This window comes from Oncorhynchus kisutch, unplaced genomic scaffold, assembly GCF_002021735.2.
Source record: "Oncorhynchus kisutch isolate 150728-3 unplaced genomic scaffold, Okis_V2 scaffold1621, whole genome shotgun sequence".
Classification (NCBI taxonomy): domain Eukaryota; kingdom Metazoa; phylum Chordata; class Actinopteri; order Salmoniformes; family Salmonidae; genus Oncorhynchus; species Oncorhynchus kisutch.
The window spans coordinates 30,883-50,022 of NW_022263566.1; the positions used below are offsets into that span (position 1 = coordinate 30,883).

Consider the following 19,140-nt stretch of genomic DNA (forward strand, 5'->3'; position numbering starts at 1 on the left):
TTAAAAAACATTCAAACTGTTCCTGAGTTTCGAAAGACAGAGAAAGGAAAACATCCTTATCTTCAGGCTGTTCACACCTGTTCACACAAGTCCTACTGTCCACAATCTCAGGGTTCTTCAATACAAACACACCTGTTTCAGAAAACCTGATCACTTTCACATTCGAACAATGTTTGTAGGATACTTTTCAATAACTCAATAAATGTAAGTGTTGAAACCATACATAGCTGGTAACTTGAGCTCGACAGAGTACTTGAGCTCGGCAGAGTAGTTTTGACCTGTGTCCAGGTCAGTATTGGAATAGTGACTTGTATTTTGCATCTAGAAGTGTAAGAATTTTAGAAGAATGCTATTTCATCAGTCAAATGTTGCACTGTTTGATAAGACAGGGCAAAGAAAACCTCAATTTTCATGAGTTTAGTTGTGAGTTTGACATTTTACCACAAGAAGTCACTATAATACTATACGTTATCAAACAGGGTTGTGCTGAAAATCAAATGAACCACAGCCAAATTAATTATTTGCAACTAAGAGTAAGATTAAAAAAGACATGTATAACTTACTTTCTTGATAAAATACATTGTAAAATGTAAATATATGTGATTTCTGAGTATGTAGTGCACATATCTTTTTAAGGCCCAAAGCAGACGTTTTTATATCAATATCAAATCATTTCTGGGTAACAATTAAGTACCTTACTGTAATAGATTACGATGAAAATGGTCAAATAACTTTCTCAAGCAATAATTTTGCTAGGACTATCTGGGAGTGGTCAGTGTGGAGGGGAAATTAAAACTAGCTGTTATTGGCACTCTCTTTGTCGTTGGTCTATAAACCAATTTACACATGGTGATGTCGCCATGGAAAGCCAAAACTCTCGCCCATGCAAACCTGCTGATTAGAAGGTGCTGTATAGATGTGAGAAACTCTCTTTTCATATGGCACTTCAATATCGAAGTGAATTTTTCGTAGCAGGTTAGGAAACTGAGGTTAAGGTTAGGAAAAGGGTTAGGGTTAGTGAAAATGCTCTCCAAACCTTCTACGAAAATGACTTTGCATTGAAGTGCTGTGAAAAGAATGTGTCCCTGCTCAGGTGTTGCATGCATCAACCAATGGTTGTGTGCCAAGTCATCCATTGTGTCATCGACTGACAGATTGCTATAACATATGATGTGGTTAGCTGACACACAAAATACCTATCCAGGCAGTGTAAGATCTGGCAAATGTCAGCAAGGCCTGGGCAGAGGAACATGCTCCGTATTTTCAACCAGAACTATCAGGAAGCAACCCCGATCACATTTTTGTAAAACACATTTACAGTTTTAGTTTCATCAGCTGTTGTACAATATGAAATACAATTATTTTGACTTCACAGGACCTTTAAATGTAGGCAAACAAGTTTTCAGCATTCAAACTAATCTACCCAGCCAGATTCAGCACCATGGACAGTGAAGATCAGAATACCTGCGATCTGACGATTAGAACAACAGTGCTATTTTAAGTGATTTTCAAGACACCCAAAGTCAATTTAAATCCACAACAAAATCTGCAGGATAAAAAGCAATAGAATCAAACATTCAAATAAGTAAACAGGCTATATTAAAGTGCACTAAACATAGAGACAGATTAACCATGGAGAACACTAAACATGATGACAGATTAACCAGGGAAGTGAATTTAACAGAGGTTAAAGCTAAAACAACAGAATCTGGGTACGTCTGTGTGAAGAGGTGTGGCTTTAGTGTGGATTTGAATAGTACACAAGTAGGCCTACGCTATTTTTGGCCTAACTTTTTTTTAAGTGTTATGTTTTCCCAGATTCATAGTGTTATGCAGCCCAGGCCTATCTAGGAAGGCTGGGCATAAATTGTTTGCTCACAGCATCACATGATGACGTGGGCAACATAAACACTTAAACTCTGTGGATTAAAGTTAATAGTAATCAAAACTAATTTCACCACGAATGGAAGTGCAATCGAAATGAATGAAGAAGACACGGTAATTCTAGTGAGTTAATAAAATGACAAGGTGTTGCCTGTCAGCGTTGTAGACTACTGCCTCACAAGCCCGGGCTTTAGTGGCACTGGCATACGCGCTTGCCTCTGCACTGAAGGAGCCACCGAACGCGTCCGCGCTGCAGCTCTCACTTTCTCCCGCTACAGTATGTCCTACAATGACATATTTGGTGGGGATTGGCAGCCAACAATAGGATTGGATTGGGACTAAATCAAAGAATAAAACGATATTGAAATGAATATAATTAACAAATATTTCCCAGAAGATTTTGGGTTCAACCTAAGGCTGACTAGGACAGATCAATAAACTTGATCCGACACAGTAAGTCTACATGTCATACTTAAGTAAACCCACAAGAGAGACAATATTGCAAAGGCAGGACCATGTTCGATGGAAGGCGTAGGGGTAGGCAATCGAAAACGTTTGACGGGGAAATGTCTCTCAATATTAGCTAGTCCTACTGAGTGGGCAAGTAACCTTTCCCGCGCTCTTCCTAAAAATACTATTTGTGATGTCATAAAGGTCTAACGTTCCATGACGTAGCATATAGCCCTAAATTACAGTCCCTGCCTGCAATATTGTCCTCACTCTTGACCTGAACTCAACTTGAATGTAACCAACACAGACAAGGACATGCTTTTTGAGATATAAAATAGCTTGAATGTATGAAGAAAAGGTAAGCTAAATGACTTCATACAATATTGGGGGAAAGTAAAATAGGGTAAAGCAATCTAAGCGGATATTTCTTGTAAAAAGCTATAACATATTGTAAAGCAAATGTACCATTCTTTATAAAGTCACCAGCTTAGCTCTGATATGGCTGTAGCTCTATTTATGATGTCCTCTGCACAGATCTACTCTGACATTGACATATTATTACTTATTGGAATGTCTGTCCTTCAGGTAGCACAGAGGGAGGATGGTGATCCTCAGAGGGAAGGAAAGGAAGTTGTTGAGGAAGAACCGGTGGCCACGCCCAAAGAGGAGGCCAAGAAGGGAAGGAAGGTAAGATAGCAGGAGTGACAGAGCACATAATAGGCCTACTGGGTTACACTCTGTACCTGATAGCAGCCATACCATAGATATATATATATATATATATATATATATATTGATAACAACATACTGTAGCTGTTTTCAAAACGTGTTTTAAGAGCTGCTTTGACCTGGCCCATAGCCTATTCATAAATTGTCTCAGAGTAGGAGTGCTTATCTAGGATCAGTTTTGCATTTGAGATCATAATGAATACAATTATTTGGGCAAGGTTGAGCCCACACCTTATCTGATGTACTTTATGTATACGGGCCCTGGTGTTACATGTCTGCCATCATTTGAGATCTGGAATCTGTTCTGTTCTATCCTAGGCAAAAAGGAAGAGGAGTGGCAAGAAGTCAAGGAAGCTGGGCACTGACAACGATGCAGGTCAGACATTTACCTCTGTAGTACTACATTGTTTCTCTATTCTGTCTGTGATGTGCAGGTTGTGCTATCCATGTTCAATGAAACTGTAGTCTACTGTAATCAGTAAGAAAGGTCACATAGATAGCTTTATTCAAATAGGCCTATTCTAAAACCCTAAAACAATGAAATCAGAGTATTAAGAGATAAAACGTCTGATTTCTCTTTAATTTTGTTTCTACTTCCTCTACGGCAATCACATCTTTAGTCTCCAGGAATAAACACCTGGATAGAGGATCTGTAATTGAGCTCCTGGAGAAGAAAGCTGTTAAGGCTGCATTCGGCCCAGGCAACAAGGATGAGATGGAATACTCCTACCCAATCCTCATCTCATTCCTGCGCAATCTTACTGATGAGTATGTTAAAAGTGTTTCTGTAATGTTCAACATTTATGAAATATTGTGCAGTGGGAACTAAACACTAACTAAAACACTTATTTTAAATGTTCTAGGCAGTGGCAAGTGATCTACAAAGGACTAAAAAACCCTGTAAGTTTCCCTACCTGCCTTTGACCTTTGATGTGTCAATGATCTGTTGAATTCAGAGATTAGCCATCAAGTCATATTCTGTTATTCATGTTCATTTCTCTGTCAGACTTCATCAAACTTTGAATTCAGTCACAAACAAGAATAACAATGTTGATCAAATGCATTCTGTTCTGTTCTAGAATACTTTACATCACAGTTCCATTGAAAAGACTGTTTTTGTTCTGTTTGTTCAAAACAGATGACGAAGGAACAGCTTGCCAAATTGTGCAAGACAATTGTAACCTTCATCGCACAGACCACCCTGCAGATCCTGCTGCCAGCCCTGGCCCGCGTACTTGGGGTAAAGGACTTTGCTGACGACGACACTGACTCACCCAAGAGGGGTGGTAGTGCAAGATCCTTTGCTGCCTTTGATCAGGAAAGACTGGAGCTCATCCAGGAAGTTAGATATCTGGCGAAGAAAATGTATAAGGGCGGCACAGGGGCTCAACATCTCAGGTCCCTAACACCCTCTTCTAAGAGGTATGTTCCCCTCAAGGTTTTCATGTATGGATTTCACCAAGATCATCTATCCAGTGTTAGCCAATGCAATTTACTCTATCTGATGTAGTACAAAATGTAATGTATCAGCCTTTGAGCATATTCAAATTAATGAGCATGTAAAGCGATCAAAAGGACATGTAGATATTTAGAATACTAAAATTACAACGCTTGACCGATTTGCCAAGTTAAGACAGGAATTATCATGCTTTGCTTGTTCGTTTTAAAGTTCCCAGACCTCAGTGAAAGTCCACCTGGGAATGACAGAGGACAGAATCATCAAAAGTGTCCAGGAGCAACTGTCTGATCATAATATCCTGTCCTCTTGCCCACCTGAGCTGACTGTTGGTCTTATCAAGGTGGTGGTCGAACAGCTTAACTCTGCCCTCTCTGCGACCATCAGCAGAGCCATTTCAGGGCGGTCCTCCCCTATTTCTTCTGGTACCCAGGCCGCTGAACAAATGGTCAACATGGTCCAGAAATGTTTTGATGATCACACCACCCCAGAGGACCAGAGCTCTACCTCTGTATTAGAGTCATGCATTCCACCTGCAACAGAAGAAGTGATGACTGTTATCGCAGAGATGGTGGGTGAATTGGAAAAAGAAGATCCGGAATTGGCTAAGGTTTTTCGAGAAGTGGCTGTGAAAGTTAAAATGTTGGCATCTGGCAGTGACCTTGTAGTGGAGCACCTGGATGTTGAAGACTCTCCTGTTCCAGAGGAGCTGAACATAATATGTACATCTTGCAAAGCAATGATGCAAAATCTTGGCACTCTGTTTAGTGTGAAGTTCAAGACCAAAGCCTCAAAGGCTGTGAGTGAAATTCTTGTGAGAAGGTTAATGAGCGATATCTCTGGTATGGTTCAACCTTCTCATTCATTTAGTACCACTCCAAGCTTGATGAATGCATCTAGCCCATCTGACAGGATCCTTGATTCTGCGGCCACTGAGCTCATACAGATCAAAGTAGAATCTGAGACATCAAAAATAATTGATAACTTTGTTGAAGATGTCAAGGACATTGTGCAGTATATTGAATTAGATCAGCCAACAAGCACCCAGAGAGATACCCAAGTGGGACACTGTACGACAAAGCGGAAACCCTTCCGTGCAGCTCGTAGACTCTGCGAGAGACTTCAGGCAAAGCTGGAGACATTGTTCCTCAGAATGGGTGGAGCTCCAGTCCAAGGGGAAGAACTTATGGAAAAAGCTGACTCCAGTGCTGTGCTTCTGGAGCATACTGACTCCAGTGATCTGCCTGTTTCAATCCTGAGCTTGCCTTCCCCATGTAGGAGTGAATCCCCTATATCAGAACGTAGTTCATCTTCTTTATCTGATGGATGTGATTCAACTGGCTCTGTAGGAGAGAAAACACCAGAGCAACCTGAAACCAGTAAGAGTGAGGCAATACTGCAAGTGGTCAACTCAACAGGACTTGGTTCTCTCCGTAAATGCCAAAGTGAGAACTCTCAACCATTACTGTCTCTCTGTGATTCCAACATGGTGCCCTGCACCAAAGAGGTCTTGTCCCAGATTGTGACCATGTATAGGTCAGAGGTGGCAGATTTGGAATGCACATCATCTGTTGCAGAGGGTTCCTCTTCCAACTCCCTTGAAGTCTGTGGCTTTTTGGACAGTGTCATGTCTTATCTAGAAGACATGCCTGTGTCTGGTTCTTCATGGTTGGAAGGATTGAGAGATACTCCAGCCTCAGTCATTGAGAAACTCTCCAGTGAGGAGTTCCAGATGAACGCTACCAACGAAGTGCGAAAAATACTGATCAAATCAGTCAGTAGCTTTCCCAGCAAAGTCAGTTCCAGCCAGACAGATTCTCAGATGTTGCCAGCAAAATCAACAATTTCCTTAAGGCATACAGATATAACTGCTTTTGAAATCGTTGGATCAATTACAAATGACATGAAGAGCCTTTTCCCACCCACAGAGTCTTCTACTACTCTATGGCAGGCAGACTCTATGCTTCAACAGAGTGATGAGAAAACCTCAGAGTACACTGAGGCCACACCCAAAGGCTCACAGTCTGGTTTGGAAGTATCTGAGAAGAAGATCTGGACAACTGCAAAGACTATTTACCACAATGTGAAGACAAAGATGAGGAATTATTTTACATGGCAAAATCAAGTCAAAGCAACAACGGCTCAAGCCAAAAAGACCCTCAGCCATATTCTGGTTTCAATTCAGAAAGAGCTGTCAAAATCTGACCAAACGGTGACTGCGCTTTCACAAATAGAGAATGTGGTTGGAATGATGCTGAAGGATGTTGAAAGGGTAAGCAGTGAATGTGGTGAGGAACTGATCTATCAAGCGCCACAGCGTTCTTCCTCCTCGTTGTCATCCTCATCTGCCAGATCAAAGAAGTCAGAGTGGGAATTTTCACTCCCTGGCACTCCCATCTCTTCTGATTTACCAGAGTGTATTACTCAGCCCATTGTGAGATGCTCAGTCATCGACATGGGCAAATCTACTAAGCCAAAAACATTGGTGTGTGATGCCAGGGAAAGCATGTCTGCAATAGTGGATACCATCATAAAGGAGGTACATCCAGAGGAAGAAGGGGAGGTTGCATTCCACCCTGATCTAACAGCTGCAATAGCAAGACTGGAGGAGCTCATATCTCAGGGTAGGATTGGTGCTCTCTCACGTGATCTTACTCACCAAGTCAACCGCATCATTTCTGAGAGCAACTTGACCCCTCTGGTTCTGACAGTGGCGGCTGGAAAGAGTGCATCCGATACAGTCCTTACTGAGCTGAAGAGGAATGACAAGACGGTGGGGAAGCCCACAGCTTACAAGCTGGTTCAGCTTTTTGCAGAGGAGTCTGTGAAGCGCCTCTTGCTTCCTAGCCTTGTGCCCTCTACAGCTTCAATGAGTTTGGCTCAGGGAGTTAGTGTGCCGGCTAGCGTATCTGAAGATAGGATTTCATGTTCTTTTTCCTCATCAGCATTTAGTGACACAGTCAGCCTGTTTACCAAAGTAATGGTAAGCCAGGTCATGGACTCTGTGGTTTCTGATGCACAAAGCAGAGGGTCATCTCCAACCGGAACTGTAACTGATATAGGCAGTCTACTGAGTGGTAAGTCCTACCCTCTGCCATCTTTCTCCGCCATCAGCATGACAACAAGTGGGACCTCCAATGCTGCACGAGGCTTTGAGGCCAACATAGATGCTGAGGAAAGGGATACCATCAGTTGTTTCGGTGTACCTCAGAGCATTGTTTGTGATCAGAATTCAACCAGCCCGGATGTTGCCTCGCTTTCAACCCCATCCACTGACAACTTAGTCGGTGATGATGACTTCACCGGCCTCATCAGCATGTTAGTGGTGAGACTTCTGTCAAAAATCCAAACCCAAACTGATCTGTACCCAACTGACGTCACACGCACGTCACAAGACCTGATTCCAAAAGTTATAGCTGCCTTCTGTGCATGGTCAGGCTGCTCTGAGACCCAAGCTTATCCCAAGAACCTGAAGAGTCACAAAGTATACAGCACCGTCTACAAACATCTGTTGAAGGAGTTTGGCTCAGAGAAAATACTCCAACTGGCCGTGTCGACTCAGGACTCCACATTCAATAGGATTCTTGTGAAGTCATTGAGCAAGGAGCTTCTCCACAGTTGTAACGAGGCATCAAGAGCAGCCTCAAGAACATCTTTCGAAGCCACCAGGCCAGAAGCTCTTCTCATGGCTGAAGATGTGAAGGCTACCAGAGGGAAGCTGTCTTTCCTACAAAGGCTTGCCAGACTGAAATTCGACTTAAAGGTACATCACACTTATTTAAGTTAACAATTGTGTCAATGTGAGTAAACAATGTTATTTAGAGAAAATGTAAAACCATCCATTAATTCCAAAACCATTTATAAATCTTGTTGTGCTGGTGTGTAAGATGTGATCGTTATTACCGTGAGATTGTTCTGCTGTGACAGTTGTTTTGACATGTTTTTGTTTTAGCCATTCATGATGGGAAACAAGAAGGATTCCAAGAAGAATTCCCGCCATTCTGAATCCAAAGACCAGACTACTGCTGAAGATATCATATGTAAGTCCATACAGCAGGACATTTACTGTTTGAGATATTGGTGTACAAAGCTGCTATTGCAAAAATATTAAACCCTATATACAGTACATTATATATTATCGGTAGTAATCTCTTATGTAAAATTATTTATAGTTTCCAAATCTCAAGATTCTGGTTCTCATTTATTTGTGAAAGTAATAATGAGTTGAAACTAAGAATACAATATAACATCATTTCTAAATGAAAGTGCATGTCAACTCTCTCTCTTCTGTCGCCCAACATAGTGGCACATCCTGGACTCCCAGAGGGTCTTCCCTCCACCTCTCAACAGGAGAAGCCTCGCAAACGTCCCCTTCTAATCAGGATGTTTTCCACCATCTCCATAGGCCTATCCAAGCCATTCAAACGGTTTTCAAAGCAAGCTTAATACAACAATTTCCTTTAATACAGTAATATTTGCATTGAATTGATGGCCTTTGTCTTCTTTTGTGTTGCCCTGTTAACACATTTATTAGAAAATACATAGTATATTTAGTTTAGTTTATTATGCAGTCATAGTCACGGTGTAGGCTAAACATAGTAATGTTGTCCTGAATAATGTATAGAATATGCACCCCCCCCCCACCCACACACACACACAAAGTGTGATTCATTGAACACACACACATAGTACTTCAGATATGTCCCACAACCAACATTCAACCAGATATCAATGATTCAGTGTAAAATTTGACCTGTAGATGGCAGTAAAGGTCTACTTTTGCTGCAGATCCACTTCTAAAGCTCAAACCTCTCTGGACAAGAAGCTGAAACATTTGTCCATAGTGAGAGAGAGTATGTGTGCGTGTGTGTGTGGCAAAAAAAGGGAATATTGCACTACACTTTTATGATACAGATACATTTTGCATTCGGTAGCATAGCACAGCTGTAGTTTTTTCAAATGCCAAATGTACATGTAGCATGCTTCTGCCTACATATGCTTTTCTGAGTGACTTGTGTTGTGAGAGAACCAGAATTCAAACATAAACTCCTGGATTACATTTTATAATATTGTTAGCTCTTTTTAGTAACATATGGTAGCATACATGTTTCACACGGTGGTAAGTCAAGCTAGTTAGTTACATGTAACAACATTACATTATATGGTCAATGTTTGTGTGTATCCTCTTAGCTTTTACCTTCGACATCAACAAGCCGCGCACGGGCTGGTCCTGCAGACTCCCACGCCCATGGCCCAGGAGAAGGCAGGGGGCCACCTGCTCACTCACGTCCCAGCCATCTCCTTTGAGACCGACTCTACTGTGGAGTGCACCTCCAAGAGGACTCCGGAAGAGAGGGACCGGGTGAAGGTTAAACTGGCCAACATGGCCTTGATGGGAAGGATCAAAAAGTCTTGGCTGTGAAATGCCCATTATGGTTGATTATCAAATTTATCATTTTCCACTTTTGAAACAACAATGGGAAAGACAGGGTTTATAGCAAAGGTTGCTCAGATTGGGCTTTTGGAAAAATTGAGAGAATGAAAGTGCACTCCTGATTCAGAGAGAAAGATCCAGCTTAATCATCCATACCATTGTTTAAATTACAATTTAAAAAACATTCAAACTGTTCCTGAGTTTCGAAAGACAGAGAAAGGAAAACATCCTTATCTTCAGGCTGTTCACACCTGTTCACACAAGTCCTACTGTCCACAATCTCAGGGTTCTTCAATACAAACACACCTGTTTCAGAAAACCTGATCACTTTCACATTCGAACAATGTTTGTAGGATACTTTTCAATAACTCAATAAATGTAAGTGTTGAAACCATACATAGCTGGTAACTTGAGCTCGACAGAGTACTTGAGCTCGGCAGAGTAGTTTTGACCTGTGTCCAGGTCAGTATTGGAATAGTGACTTGTATTTTGCATCTAGAAGTGTAAGAATTTTAGAAGAATGCTATTTCATCAGTCAAATGTTGCACTGTTTGATAAGACAGGGTAAAGAAAACCTCCATTTTAATGAGTTTAGTTGTGAGTTTGACATTTTACCACAAGAAGTCACTATAATACTATACGTTATCAAACAGGGTTGTGCTGAAAATCAAATGAACCACAGCCAAATTAATTATTTGCAACTAAGAGTAAGATTAAAAAAGACATGTATAACTTACTTTCTTGATAAAATACATTGTAAAATGTAAATATATGTGATTTCTGAGTATGTAGTGCACATATCTTTTTAAGGCCCAAAGCAGACGTTTTTATATCAATATCAAATCATTTCTGGGTAACAATTAAGTACCTTACTGTAATAGATTACGATGAAAATTGTCAAAAATTAATTTTTTGCAAAAACAACTTTATCAAGCATAAATTTTGCTAGGACTGTCTGGGAGTGGTCAGTGTGGAGGGGAAATTAAAACTAGCTATTATTGGCACTCTCTTTGTCGTTGGTCTATAAACCAATTTACACATGGTGATGTCACCATGGAAAGCCAAAACTCTCGCCCATGCAAACCTGCTGATTAGAAGGTGCTGTGTAGATGTGAGAAACTCTCTTTTCATATGGCACTTCAATATCGAAGTGAATTTTTTGTAGCAGGTTAGGAAACTGAGGTTAAGGTTAGGAAAAGGGTTAGGGTTAGTGAAAATGCTCTCCAAACCTTCTACGAAAATGACTTTGCATTGAAGTGCTGTGAAAAGAATGTGTCCCTGCTCAGGTGTTGCATGCATCAACCAATGGTTGTGTGCCAAGTCATCCATTGTGTCATCGACTGACAGATTGCTATAACATATGATGTGGTTAGCTGACACACAAAATACCTATCCAGGCAGTGTAAGATCTGGCAAATGTCAGCAAGGCCTGGGCAGAGGAACATGCTCCGTATTTTCAACCAGAACTATCAGGAAGCAACCCCGATCACATTTTTGTAAAACACATTTACAGTGTTAGTTTCATCAGCTGTTGTACAACATGAAATACAATTATTTTGACTTCACAGGGCCTTTAAATGTAGGCAAACAAGTTTTCAGCATTCAAACTAATCTACCCAGACAGATTCAGCACCATGGACAGTGAAGATCAGAATACCTGCGATCTGACGATTAGAACAACAGTGCTATTTTAAGTGATTTTCAAGACACCCAAAGTCAATTTAAATCCACAACAAAATCTGCAGGATAAAAAGCAATAGAATCAAACATTTAAATAAGTAAACAGGCTATATTAAAGTGCACTAAACATAGAGACAGATTAACCATGGAGAACACTAAACATGATGACAGATTAACCAGGGAAGTGAATTTAACAGAGGTTAAAGCTAAAACAACAGAATCTGGGTACGTCTGTGTGAAGAGGTGTGGCTTTAGTGTGGATTTGAATAGTACACAAGTAGGCCTACGCTATTTTTGGCCTAACTTTTTTTTAAGTGTTATGTTTTCCCAGATTCATAGTGTTATGCAGCCCAGGCCTATCTAGGAAGGCTGGGCATAATCATCCAAGGTGGCATAGCAGTTCAGACGTCTTTTGTCCTCGTCTTGTCGTGTCTTGTATATATATATATATTTACAACTTTTTTCACATACATTTTATTTTTATTTTCCATCAACTCATCTTCAAAACACTCTCCTGCAACCCGCCTCACCAATTTATATTTATAAAAAAGTATTATTTACCTCAAATCTGTAATCCTCCAAGAAGCTAGCCAGAAACTCCAAGAAGCTAGCCTGAAACTAGCCAGAAGCTAGCCTGAAACTAGCCAGAAGCTAGCCTGAAACTAGCCAGAAGCTAGCCAGAAACTCCAAGAAGCTAGCCAGAAGCTAATCAGAAGCTAGTTAGCTTCTTTACTGGCAAATCGTTAGTATTCAGCTAACCACGGTTTGTGGTCATCAGCTATCCTTTAGCTCGAAAATCTATCGCCAGTTCTGTACGGCGCAGCGCGGCTCGGAACGGAACATACCGGACCAATTTTTCTCTCCATGTCCCTGGATTTCGACTGCTCTCTGGACATTCATACCCGGATCTCACAGCTCACAGCTAGCTGCTATCCGTGTGACTATCGGCCTTCGTCGATTCCGGAGCAAACATCAATTATTCCGGAGCTAGCCAGCTCCGTCAATCACTCCTGAGTTCCATCAATCACTCCTGGGCTGCAGTCACCTATCCGGACTCGTTTTACTGCCTACGCGGAGCCCCACCGGGCCTTCACAACTGGACTGCCGACGTTATCTACCCGAAGGAGTTATCCGGCTGGCTCCTCCGTCGCGACGTTACCTGAACGCCCATCTGCGGCCTGCTAACCGTTAGCTGTCTTACCGGCTGCTATCTGAACAGACAATCGGACAATTTATTTATTTGTATTATTATTATGTTTTCTTCTTGGGCCTCTATAACTATATCTATTGTTTTTATTTTTGTTGTTGTTGTGTGATTTGGATTAATCCCCTCTACCACACGGAAACAACATTAATCTACTGACGGAACGCAAGAGGTGGCTAACAACAGACCTCCATCCTATGCTAGCTTGCTACCGATGGCCTGGCTAGCTGTCTAAATCACCGTGATCCCCAACGAACCTCTCCACTCACTGGACCCTTTTGATCACTCGACTAAGCATGCCTCTCCTTAATGTCAATATGTCTTGTCCATTGCTGTTCTGGTTAGTGTTTATTGGCTTATTTCACTGTAGAGCCTCTAGTCCTGCTCACTATACCTTATCCAACCTATTAGTTCCACCACCCACACATGCAATGACATCTCCTGGTTTCAATGATGTTTCTAGAGACAATATCTCTCTCTTCATCACTCAATACCTAGGTTTACCTCCACTGTATTCACATCCTACCATACCTTTGTCTGTACATTATACCTTGATGCTATTTTATCGCCCCCAGAAACCTCCTTTTACTCTATGTTCCAGACGTTCTAGACGACCAATTCTCATAGCTTTTAGCCGTACCCTTATTCTACTCCTCCTATGTTCCTCTGGCGATGTAGAGGTGAATCCAGGCCCTGCAGTGCCTAGCTCCACTCCTATTCCCCAGGCGCTCTCTTTTGACGACTTCTGTAACCGTAATAGCCTTGGTTTCATGCATGTTAACATTAGAAGCCTCCTCCCTAAGTTTGTTCTATTCACTGCTTTAGCACACTCTGCCAACCCGGATGTTCTAGCTGTGTCTGAATCCTGGCTTAGGAAGACCACCAAAAATTCAGAAATTTTAATTCCAAACTACAACATTTTCAGACAAAATAGAACTGCCAAAGGGGGCGGTGTTGCAATCTACTGCAAAGATAGCCTGCAGAGTTCTGTCCTACTATCCAGGTCTGTACCCAAACAATTTGAACTTCTACTTTTAAAAATCCACCTCTCTAAAAACAAGTCTCTCACCGTTGCCGCCTGCTATAGACCACCCTCTGCCCCCAGCTGTGCTCTGGACACCATATGTGAACTGATTGCCCCCCATCTATCTTCAGAGTTCGTGCTGCTAGGCGACCTAAACTGGAACATGCTTAACACCCCAGCCATCCTAAAATCTAAACTTGATTCCCTCAATCTCACACAAATTATCAATGAACCTACCAGGTACCTCCCCAAAGCCTTAAACACGGGCACCCTCATAGATATCATCCTAACCAACTTGCCCTCTAAATACACCTCTGCTGTCTTCAACCAAGATCTCAGCGATCACTGCCTCATTGCCTGCATCCGTAATGGGTCAGCGGTCAAACGACCTCCACTCATCACTGTAAAACGCTCCCTGAAACACTTCTGCGAGCAGGCCTTTCTAATCGACCTGGCCGGGGTATCCTGGAAGGATATTGATCTCATCCCGTCAGTAGAGGATGCCTGGATATTTTTTTTAAATGCCTTCCTAACCATCTGAAATAAACATGCCCCATTCAAGAAATTTAGAACCAGGAACAGATATAGCCCTTGGTTCTCCCCAGACCTGACTGCCCTTAACCAACACAAAAACATCCTATGGCGTTCTGCATTAGCATCGAACAGCCCCCGTGATATGCAGCTGTTCAGGGAAGCTAGAAACCATTATACACAGGCAGTTAGAAAAGCCAAGGCTAGCTTTTTCAAGCAGAAATTTGCTTCCTGCAACACTAACTCAAAAAAGTTCTGGGACACTGTAAAGTCCATGGAGAATAAGAACACCTCCTCCCAGCTGCCCACTGCACTGAAGATAGGAAACACTGTCACCACTGATAAATCCACCATAATTGAGAATTTCAATAAGCATTTTTCTACGGCTGGCCATGCTTTCCACCTGGCTACTCCTACCCCGGACAACAGCACTGCACCCCCAACAGCAACTCGCCCAAGCCTTCCCCATTTCTCCTTCTCCCAAATCCATTCAGCTGATGTTCTGAAAGAGCTGCAAAATCTGGACCCCTACAAATCAGCCGGGCTAGACAATCTGGACCCTTTCTTTCTAAAATTATCTGCAGAAATTGTTCCCACCCCTATTACTAGCCTGTTCAACCTCTCTTTCGTGTCGTCTGAGATTCCCAAAGATTGGAAAGCAGCTGCGGTCATCCCCCTCTTCAAAGGGGGGGATACTCTTGACCCAAACTGCTACAGACCTATATCTATCCTACCGTGCCTTTCTAAGGTCTTCGAAAGCCAAGTCAACAAACAGATTACCGACCATTTCGAATCTCACCATACCTTCTCTGCTATGCAATCTGGTTTCAGAGCTGGTCATGGGTGCACCTCAGCCACGCTCAAGGTCCTAAACGATATCTTAACCGCCATCGATAAGAAACATTACTGTGCAGCCGTATTCATTGATCTGGCCAAGGCTTTCGACTCTGTCAATCACCACATCCTCATCGGCAGACTCGACAGCCTTGGTTTCTCAAATGATTGCCTCGCCTGGTTCACCAACTACTTCTCTGATAGAGTTCAGTGTGTCAAATCGGAGGGTCTGCTGTCCGGATCTCTGGCAGTCTCTATGGGGGTGCCACAGGGTTCAATTCTTGGACCGACTCTCTTCTCTGTATACATCAATGAGGTCGCTCTTGCTGCTGGTAAGTCTCTGATCCACCTCTACGCAGACGACACCATTCTGTATACTTCCGGCCCTTCTTTGGACACTGTGTTAACAACCCTCCAGGCAAGCTTCAATGCCATACAACTCTCCTTCCGTGGCCTCCAATTGCTCTTAAATACAAGTAAAACTAAATGCATGCTCTTCAACCGATCGCTACCTGCACCTACCCGCCTGTCCAACATCACTACTCTGGACGGCTCTGACTTAGAATACGTGGACAACTACAAATACTTAGGTGTCTGGTTAGACTGTAAACTCTCCTTCCAGACCCATATCAAACATCTCCAATCCAAAGTTAAATCTAGAATTGGCTTCCTATTTCGCAACAAAGCATCCTTCACTCATGCTGCCAAACATACCCTTGTAAAACTGACCATCCTACCAATCCTCGACTTTGGCGATGTCATTTACAAAATAGCCTCCAATACCCTACTCAACAAATTGGATGCAGTCTATCACAGTGCAATCCGTTTTGTCACCAAAGCCCCATATACTACCCACCATTGCGACCTGTACGCTCTCGTTGGCTGGCCCTCGCTTCATACTCGTCGCCAAACCCACTGGCTCCATGTCATCTGCAAGACCCTGCTAGGCAAAGTCCCCCCTTATCTCAGCTCGCTGGTCACCATAGCATCTCCCACCTGTGGCACACGCTCCAGCAGGTATATCTCTCTAGTCACCCCCAGAACCAATTCTTTCTTTGGCCGCCTCTCCTTCCAGTTCTCTGCTGCCAATGACTGGAACGAACTACAAAAATCTCTGAAACTGGAAACACTTATCTCCCTCCCTAGCTTTAAGCACCAACTGTCAGAGCAGCTCACAGATTACTGCACCTGTACATAGCCCACCTATAATTTAGCCCAAACAACTACCTCTTTCCCAACTGTATTTAATTTTTATTTATTTTGCTCCTTTGCACCCCATTATTTGTATTTCTATTTTGCACATTCTTCCATTGCAAAACTACCATTCCAGTGTTTTACTTGCTATATTGTATTTACTTTGCCACCATGGCCTTTTTTGCCTTTACCTCCCTTCCCACCTCATTTGCTCACATTGTATATAGACTTGTTTATACTGTATTATTGACTGTATGTCTGTTTTACTCCACGTGTAACTCTGTGTCGTTGTATCTGTCGAACTGCTTTGCTTTATCTTGGCCAGGTCTCAATTGTAAATGAGAACTTGTTCTCAACTTGCCTACCTGGTTAAATAAAGGTAAAATAAATAAATAAAATAAATAAAAAATAAATTCTTTGCTCACAGCATCTTATGATGACGTGGGCAACATAAACACTTAAACTCTGTGGATTAAAGTTAATAGTAATCAAAACTCATTTCACCACGAAAGGAAGTGCAATCGAAATGAATGAAGAAGACACGGTAATTCTAGTGAGTTAATAAAATGACAAGGTGTTGCCTGTCAGCGTTGTAGACTACTGCCTCACAAGCCCGGGCTTTAGTGGCACTGGCATACGCGCTTGCCTCTGCAATGAAGGAGCCACCGAACGCGTCCGCGCTGCAGCTCTCACTTTCTCCCGCTACAGTATGTCCTACAATGACATATTTGGTGGTGATTGGCAGCCAACAATAGGATTGGATTGGGACTAAATCAAAGAATAAAACGATATTGAAATGAATATAATTAACAAATATTTCCCAGAAGATTTTGGGTTCAACCTAAGGCTGACTAGGACAGATCAATCAACTTGATCCGACACAGGAAGCCTACATGTCATACGTAAGTAAACCCACAAGAGAGACAATATTGCAAAGGCAGGACCATGTTCGATGGAAGGCGTAGGGGTAGGCAATCGAAAACGTTTGACGGGGAAATTTCTGTCAATATTAGCTAGTCCTACTGAGTGGGCAAGTAACCTTTCCCGCGCTCTTCCTAAAAATACTATTTGTGATGTCATAAAGGTCTAACGTTCCATGACGTAGCATGTAGCCCTAAATTACAGTCCCTGCCTGCAATATTGTCCTCACTCTCGACCTGAACTCAAGTTGAATGTAACCAACACAGACAAGGACATGCTTTTTGAGATATAAAATAGCTTGAATGGATGAAGAAAAGGTAAGCTAAATGACTTCATACAATATTGGGGGAAAGTAAAATAGGGTAAAGCAATCTAAGCGGATATTTCTTGTAAAAAGCTGTAACATATTGTAAAGCAAATGTACCATTCTTTATAAAGTCACCAGCTTAGCTCTGATATGGCTGTAAGAGAGAATAGAGTAGATGTCACGGGTCAAAATTTTGATTGATGACCCTATGTGAACCTATGTGAACTCTATGTGAACCCTATGTAGTGATGACGTGTGCATGTCTTCTGGTCAGGCAAGCCTGGTTAGGTGGGGGCTATGGGGTGAGTAAGGGTCCATTTGACAGGCCGTTAATGATTGATGACCCAAGCCTGATAGACAAGCCTGGTTAGGTGGGGGCTATGGGGTGAGTAAGGGTCCCTTTGACAGGCCGTTAATGATTGATGACCCAAGCCTGATTTATGACCCTATGTAATGATTTATGACCCTATGTCATGAGAATGGGTGCATGCCCTGGGTTGAGTAAGTGACCATGTGTCAGGGTCAACCTGTTACTGTTTCTCACGGTTTGGGTTGGTTAGGCCCCTTATAAAGCCGCTGAACAATACCTGTTTAAGACTGTACAATGATAACCCCCTGAATATTAAACAAAAATGACACCTATGCCAAGTTTTAGGGATGTTATGCTCGGCTTGTCATGAACCAGTGACCAAAGCCTTGAAGAAGTTCTGTGGTGAAGCTCCAGAATGTTTAAAGGATTTTTGGGTACGAGTGAGGGCCACATGTCTTACATATTCCACCCGGAGGATTCTACGGTAAAGATATTCACAGACCGTGGACCCAAAACCCCTTTATCCTGCAAAACCTGGGAGTTTTCCCCCGGCTCTGGGGATGAGAGAATGGCTAAACATCAGGCTGGCTCTTTGTAAAAATTGAACAGGTCCTAAGTTTACAAATGTGCCAGGATATGCGTTTGGAAGAACAGGTGCTGCGGCCGCAGTGATCTCAAGGCTCTAAGAATTGGCTTCAATGGACTATAGGCCCTGACAACAAAGTGACAATTTTAGCCTGTGACCTTTATGATAAGGCTAATGCTACAAAGTCTGTCAATTCTCCGGTAGCTTCCAGAGCCCGCAAACTGTAAACTTTTTTTATTCTGTTTAGTTTTAAATGTGGGATTATCCAATTTTCATAACACTTATGAATAAGCTGGACATTCTCTTCCAAAATGGGGAACAGTTAAAGCGCTGGGCGAGGCTTTCCTTGAGACAGAGTCAAGACCAAAAGGCCCGACGGCGGATCTACCCCTGGAGTGAAAACTTACCATGTGTTGATGGACATAGCAAGAGAGCCTTGCCTTTTGAGGGTGACTCGACACGGACAATGGCGGTTGGTTGCATAAGCTCCCAGGATCTGTAAGAAAGGCATCGTAAAATACCTTAAGAATGTAACGATATAAATGTATGTACTAATATTTTTGAATGAATAAATGGTTTTAAAATCAAATCTCACC

At 42.3% G+C, this 19,140-nt stretch overlaps 1 protein-coding gene across 2 annotated transcripts; it reads left to right on the plus strand.

Annotated features, from left to right (window-relative positions):
• The first annotated feature begins 2,675 nt into the window (after window positions 1–2,675).
• On the plus strand, window positions 2,676–9,004 carry LOC116366969 (uncharacterized). Of its 2 annotated transcripts, XM_031818786.1 has the most exons (8): window positions 2,705–3,021; window positions 3,382–3,439; window positions 3,684–3,831; window positions 3,927–3,963; window positions 4,202–4,485; window positions 4,733–8,282; window positions 8,472–8,559; window positions 8,823–9,004. In XM_031818786.1, the coding sequence occupies exons 1-8, from the start codon at window positions 2,833–2,835 to the stop codon at window positions 8,963–8,965; spliced, it is 4,497 nt and encodes a 1,498-aa protein (XP_031674646.1). In that variant the 5' UTR covers window positions 2,705–2,832; the 3' UTR covers window positions 8,966–9,004. The 2 variants fall into 2 exon arrangements, with proteins under 2 accessions (XP_031674647.1, XP_031674646.1); XM_031818787.1 differs by lacking the exons at window positions 8,472–8,559; window positions 8,823–9,004 and having other exon boundaries at window positions 2,676–3,021; window positions 4,202–4,844.
• Window positions 9,005–19,140: the final 10,136 nt, after the last annotated feature.

Excerpts from the sequence above, each read along its gene's own strand:
- LOC116366969 (XM_031818786.1), top strand. The coding sequence starts at position 2,833 with ATGGCTGTAGCTCTATTTATGATGTCCTCTGCACAGATCTACTCTGAC. Across the intron at positions 4,486-4,732 it reads CTAACACCCTCTTCTAAGAG|TTCCCAGACCTCAGTGAAAG; the intron begins GTATGTTCCCCT and ends TTCGTTTTAAAG. Across the intron at positions 8,283-8,471 it reads GACTGAAATTCGACTTAAAG|CCATTCATGATGGGAAACAA; the intron begins GTACATCACACT and ends TTTTTGTTTTAG.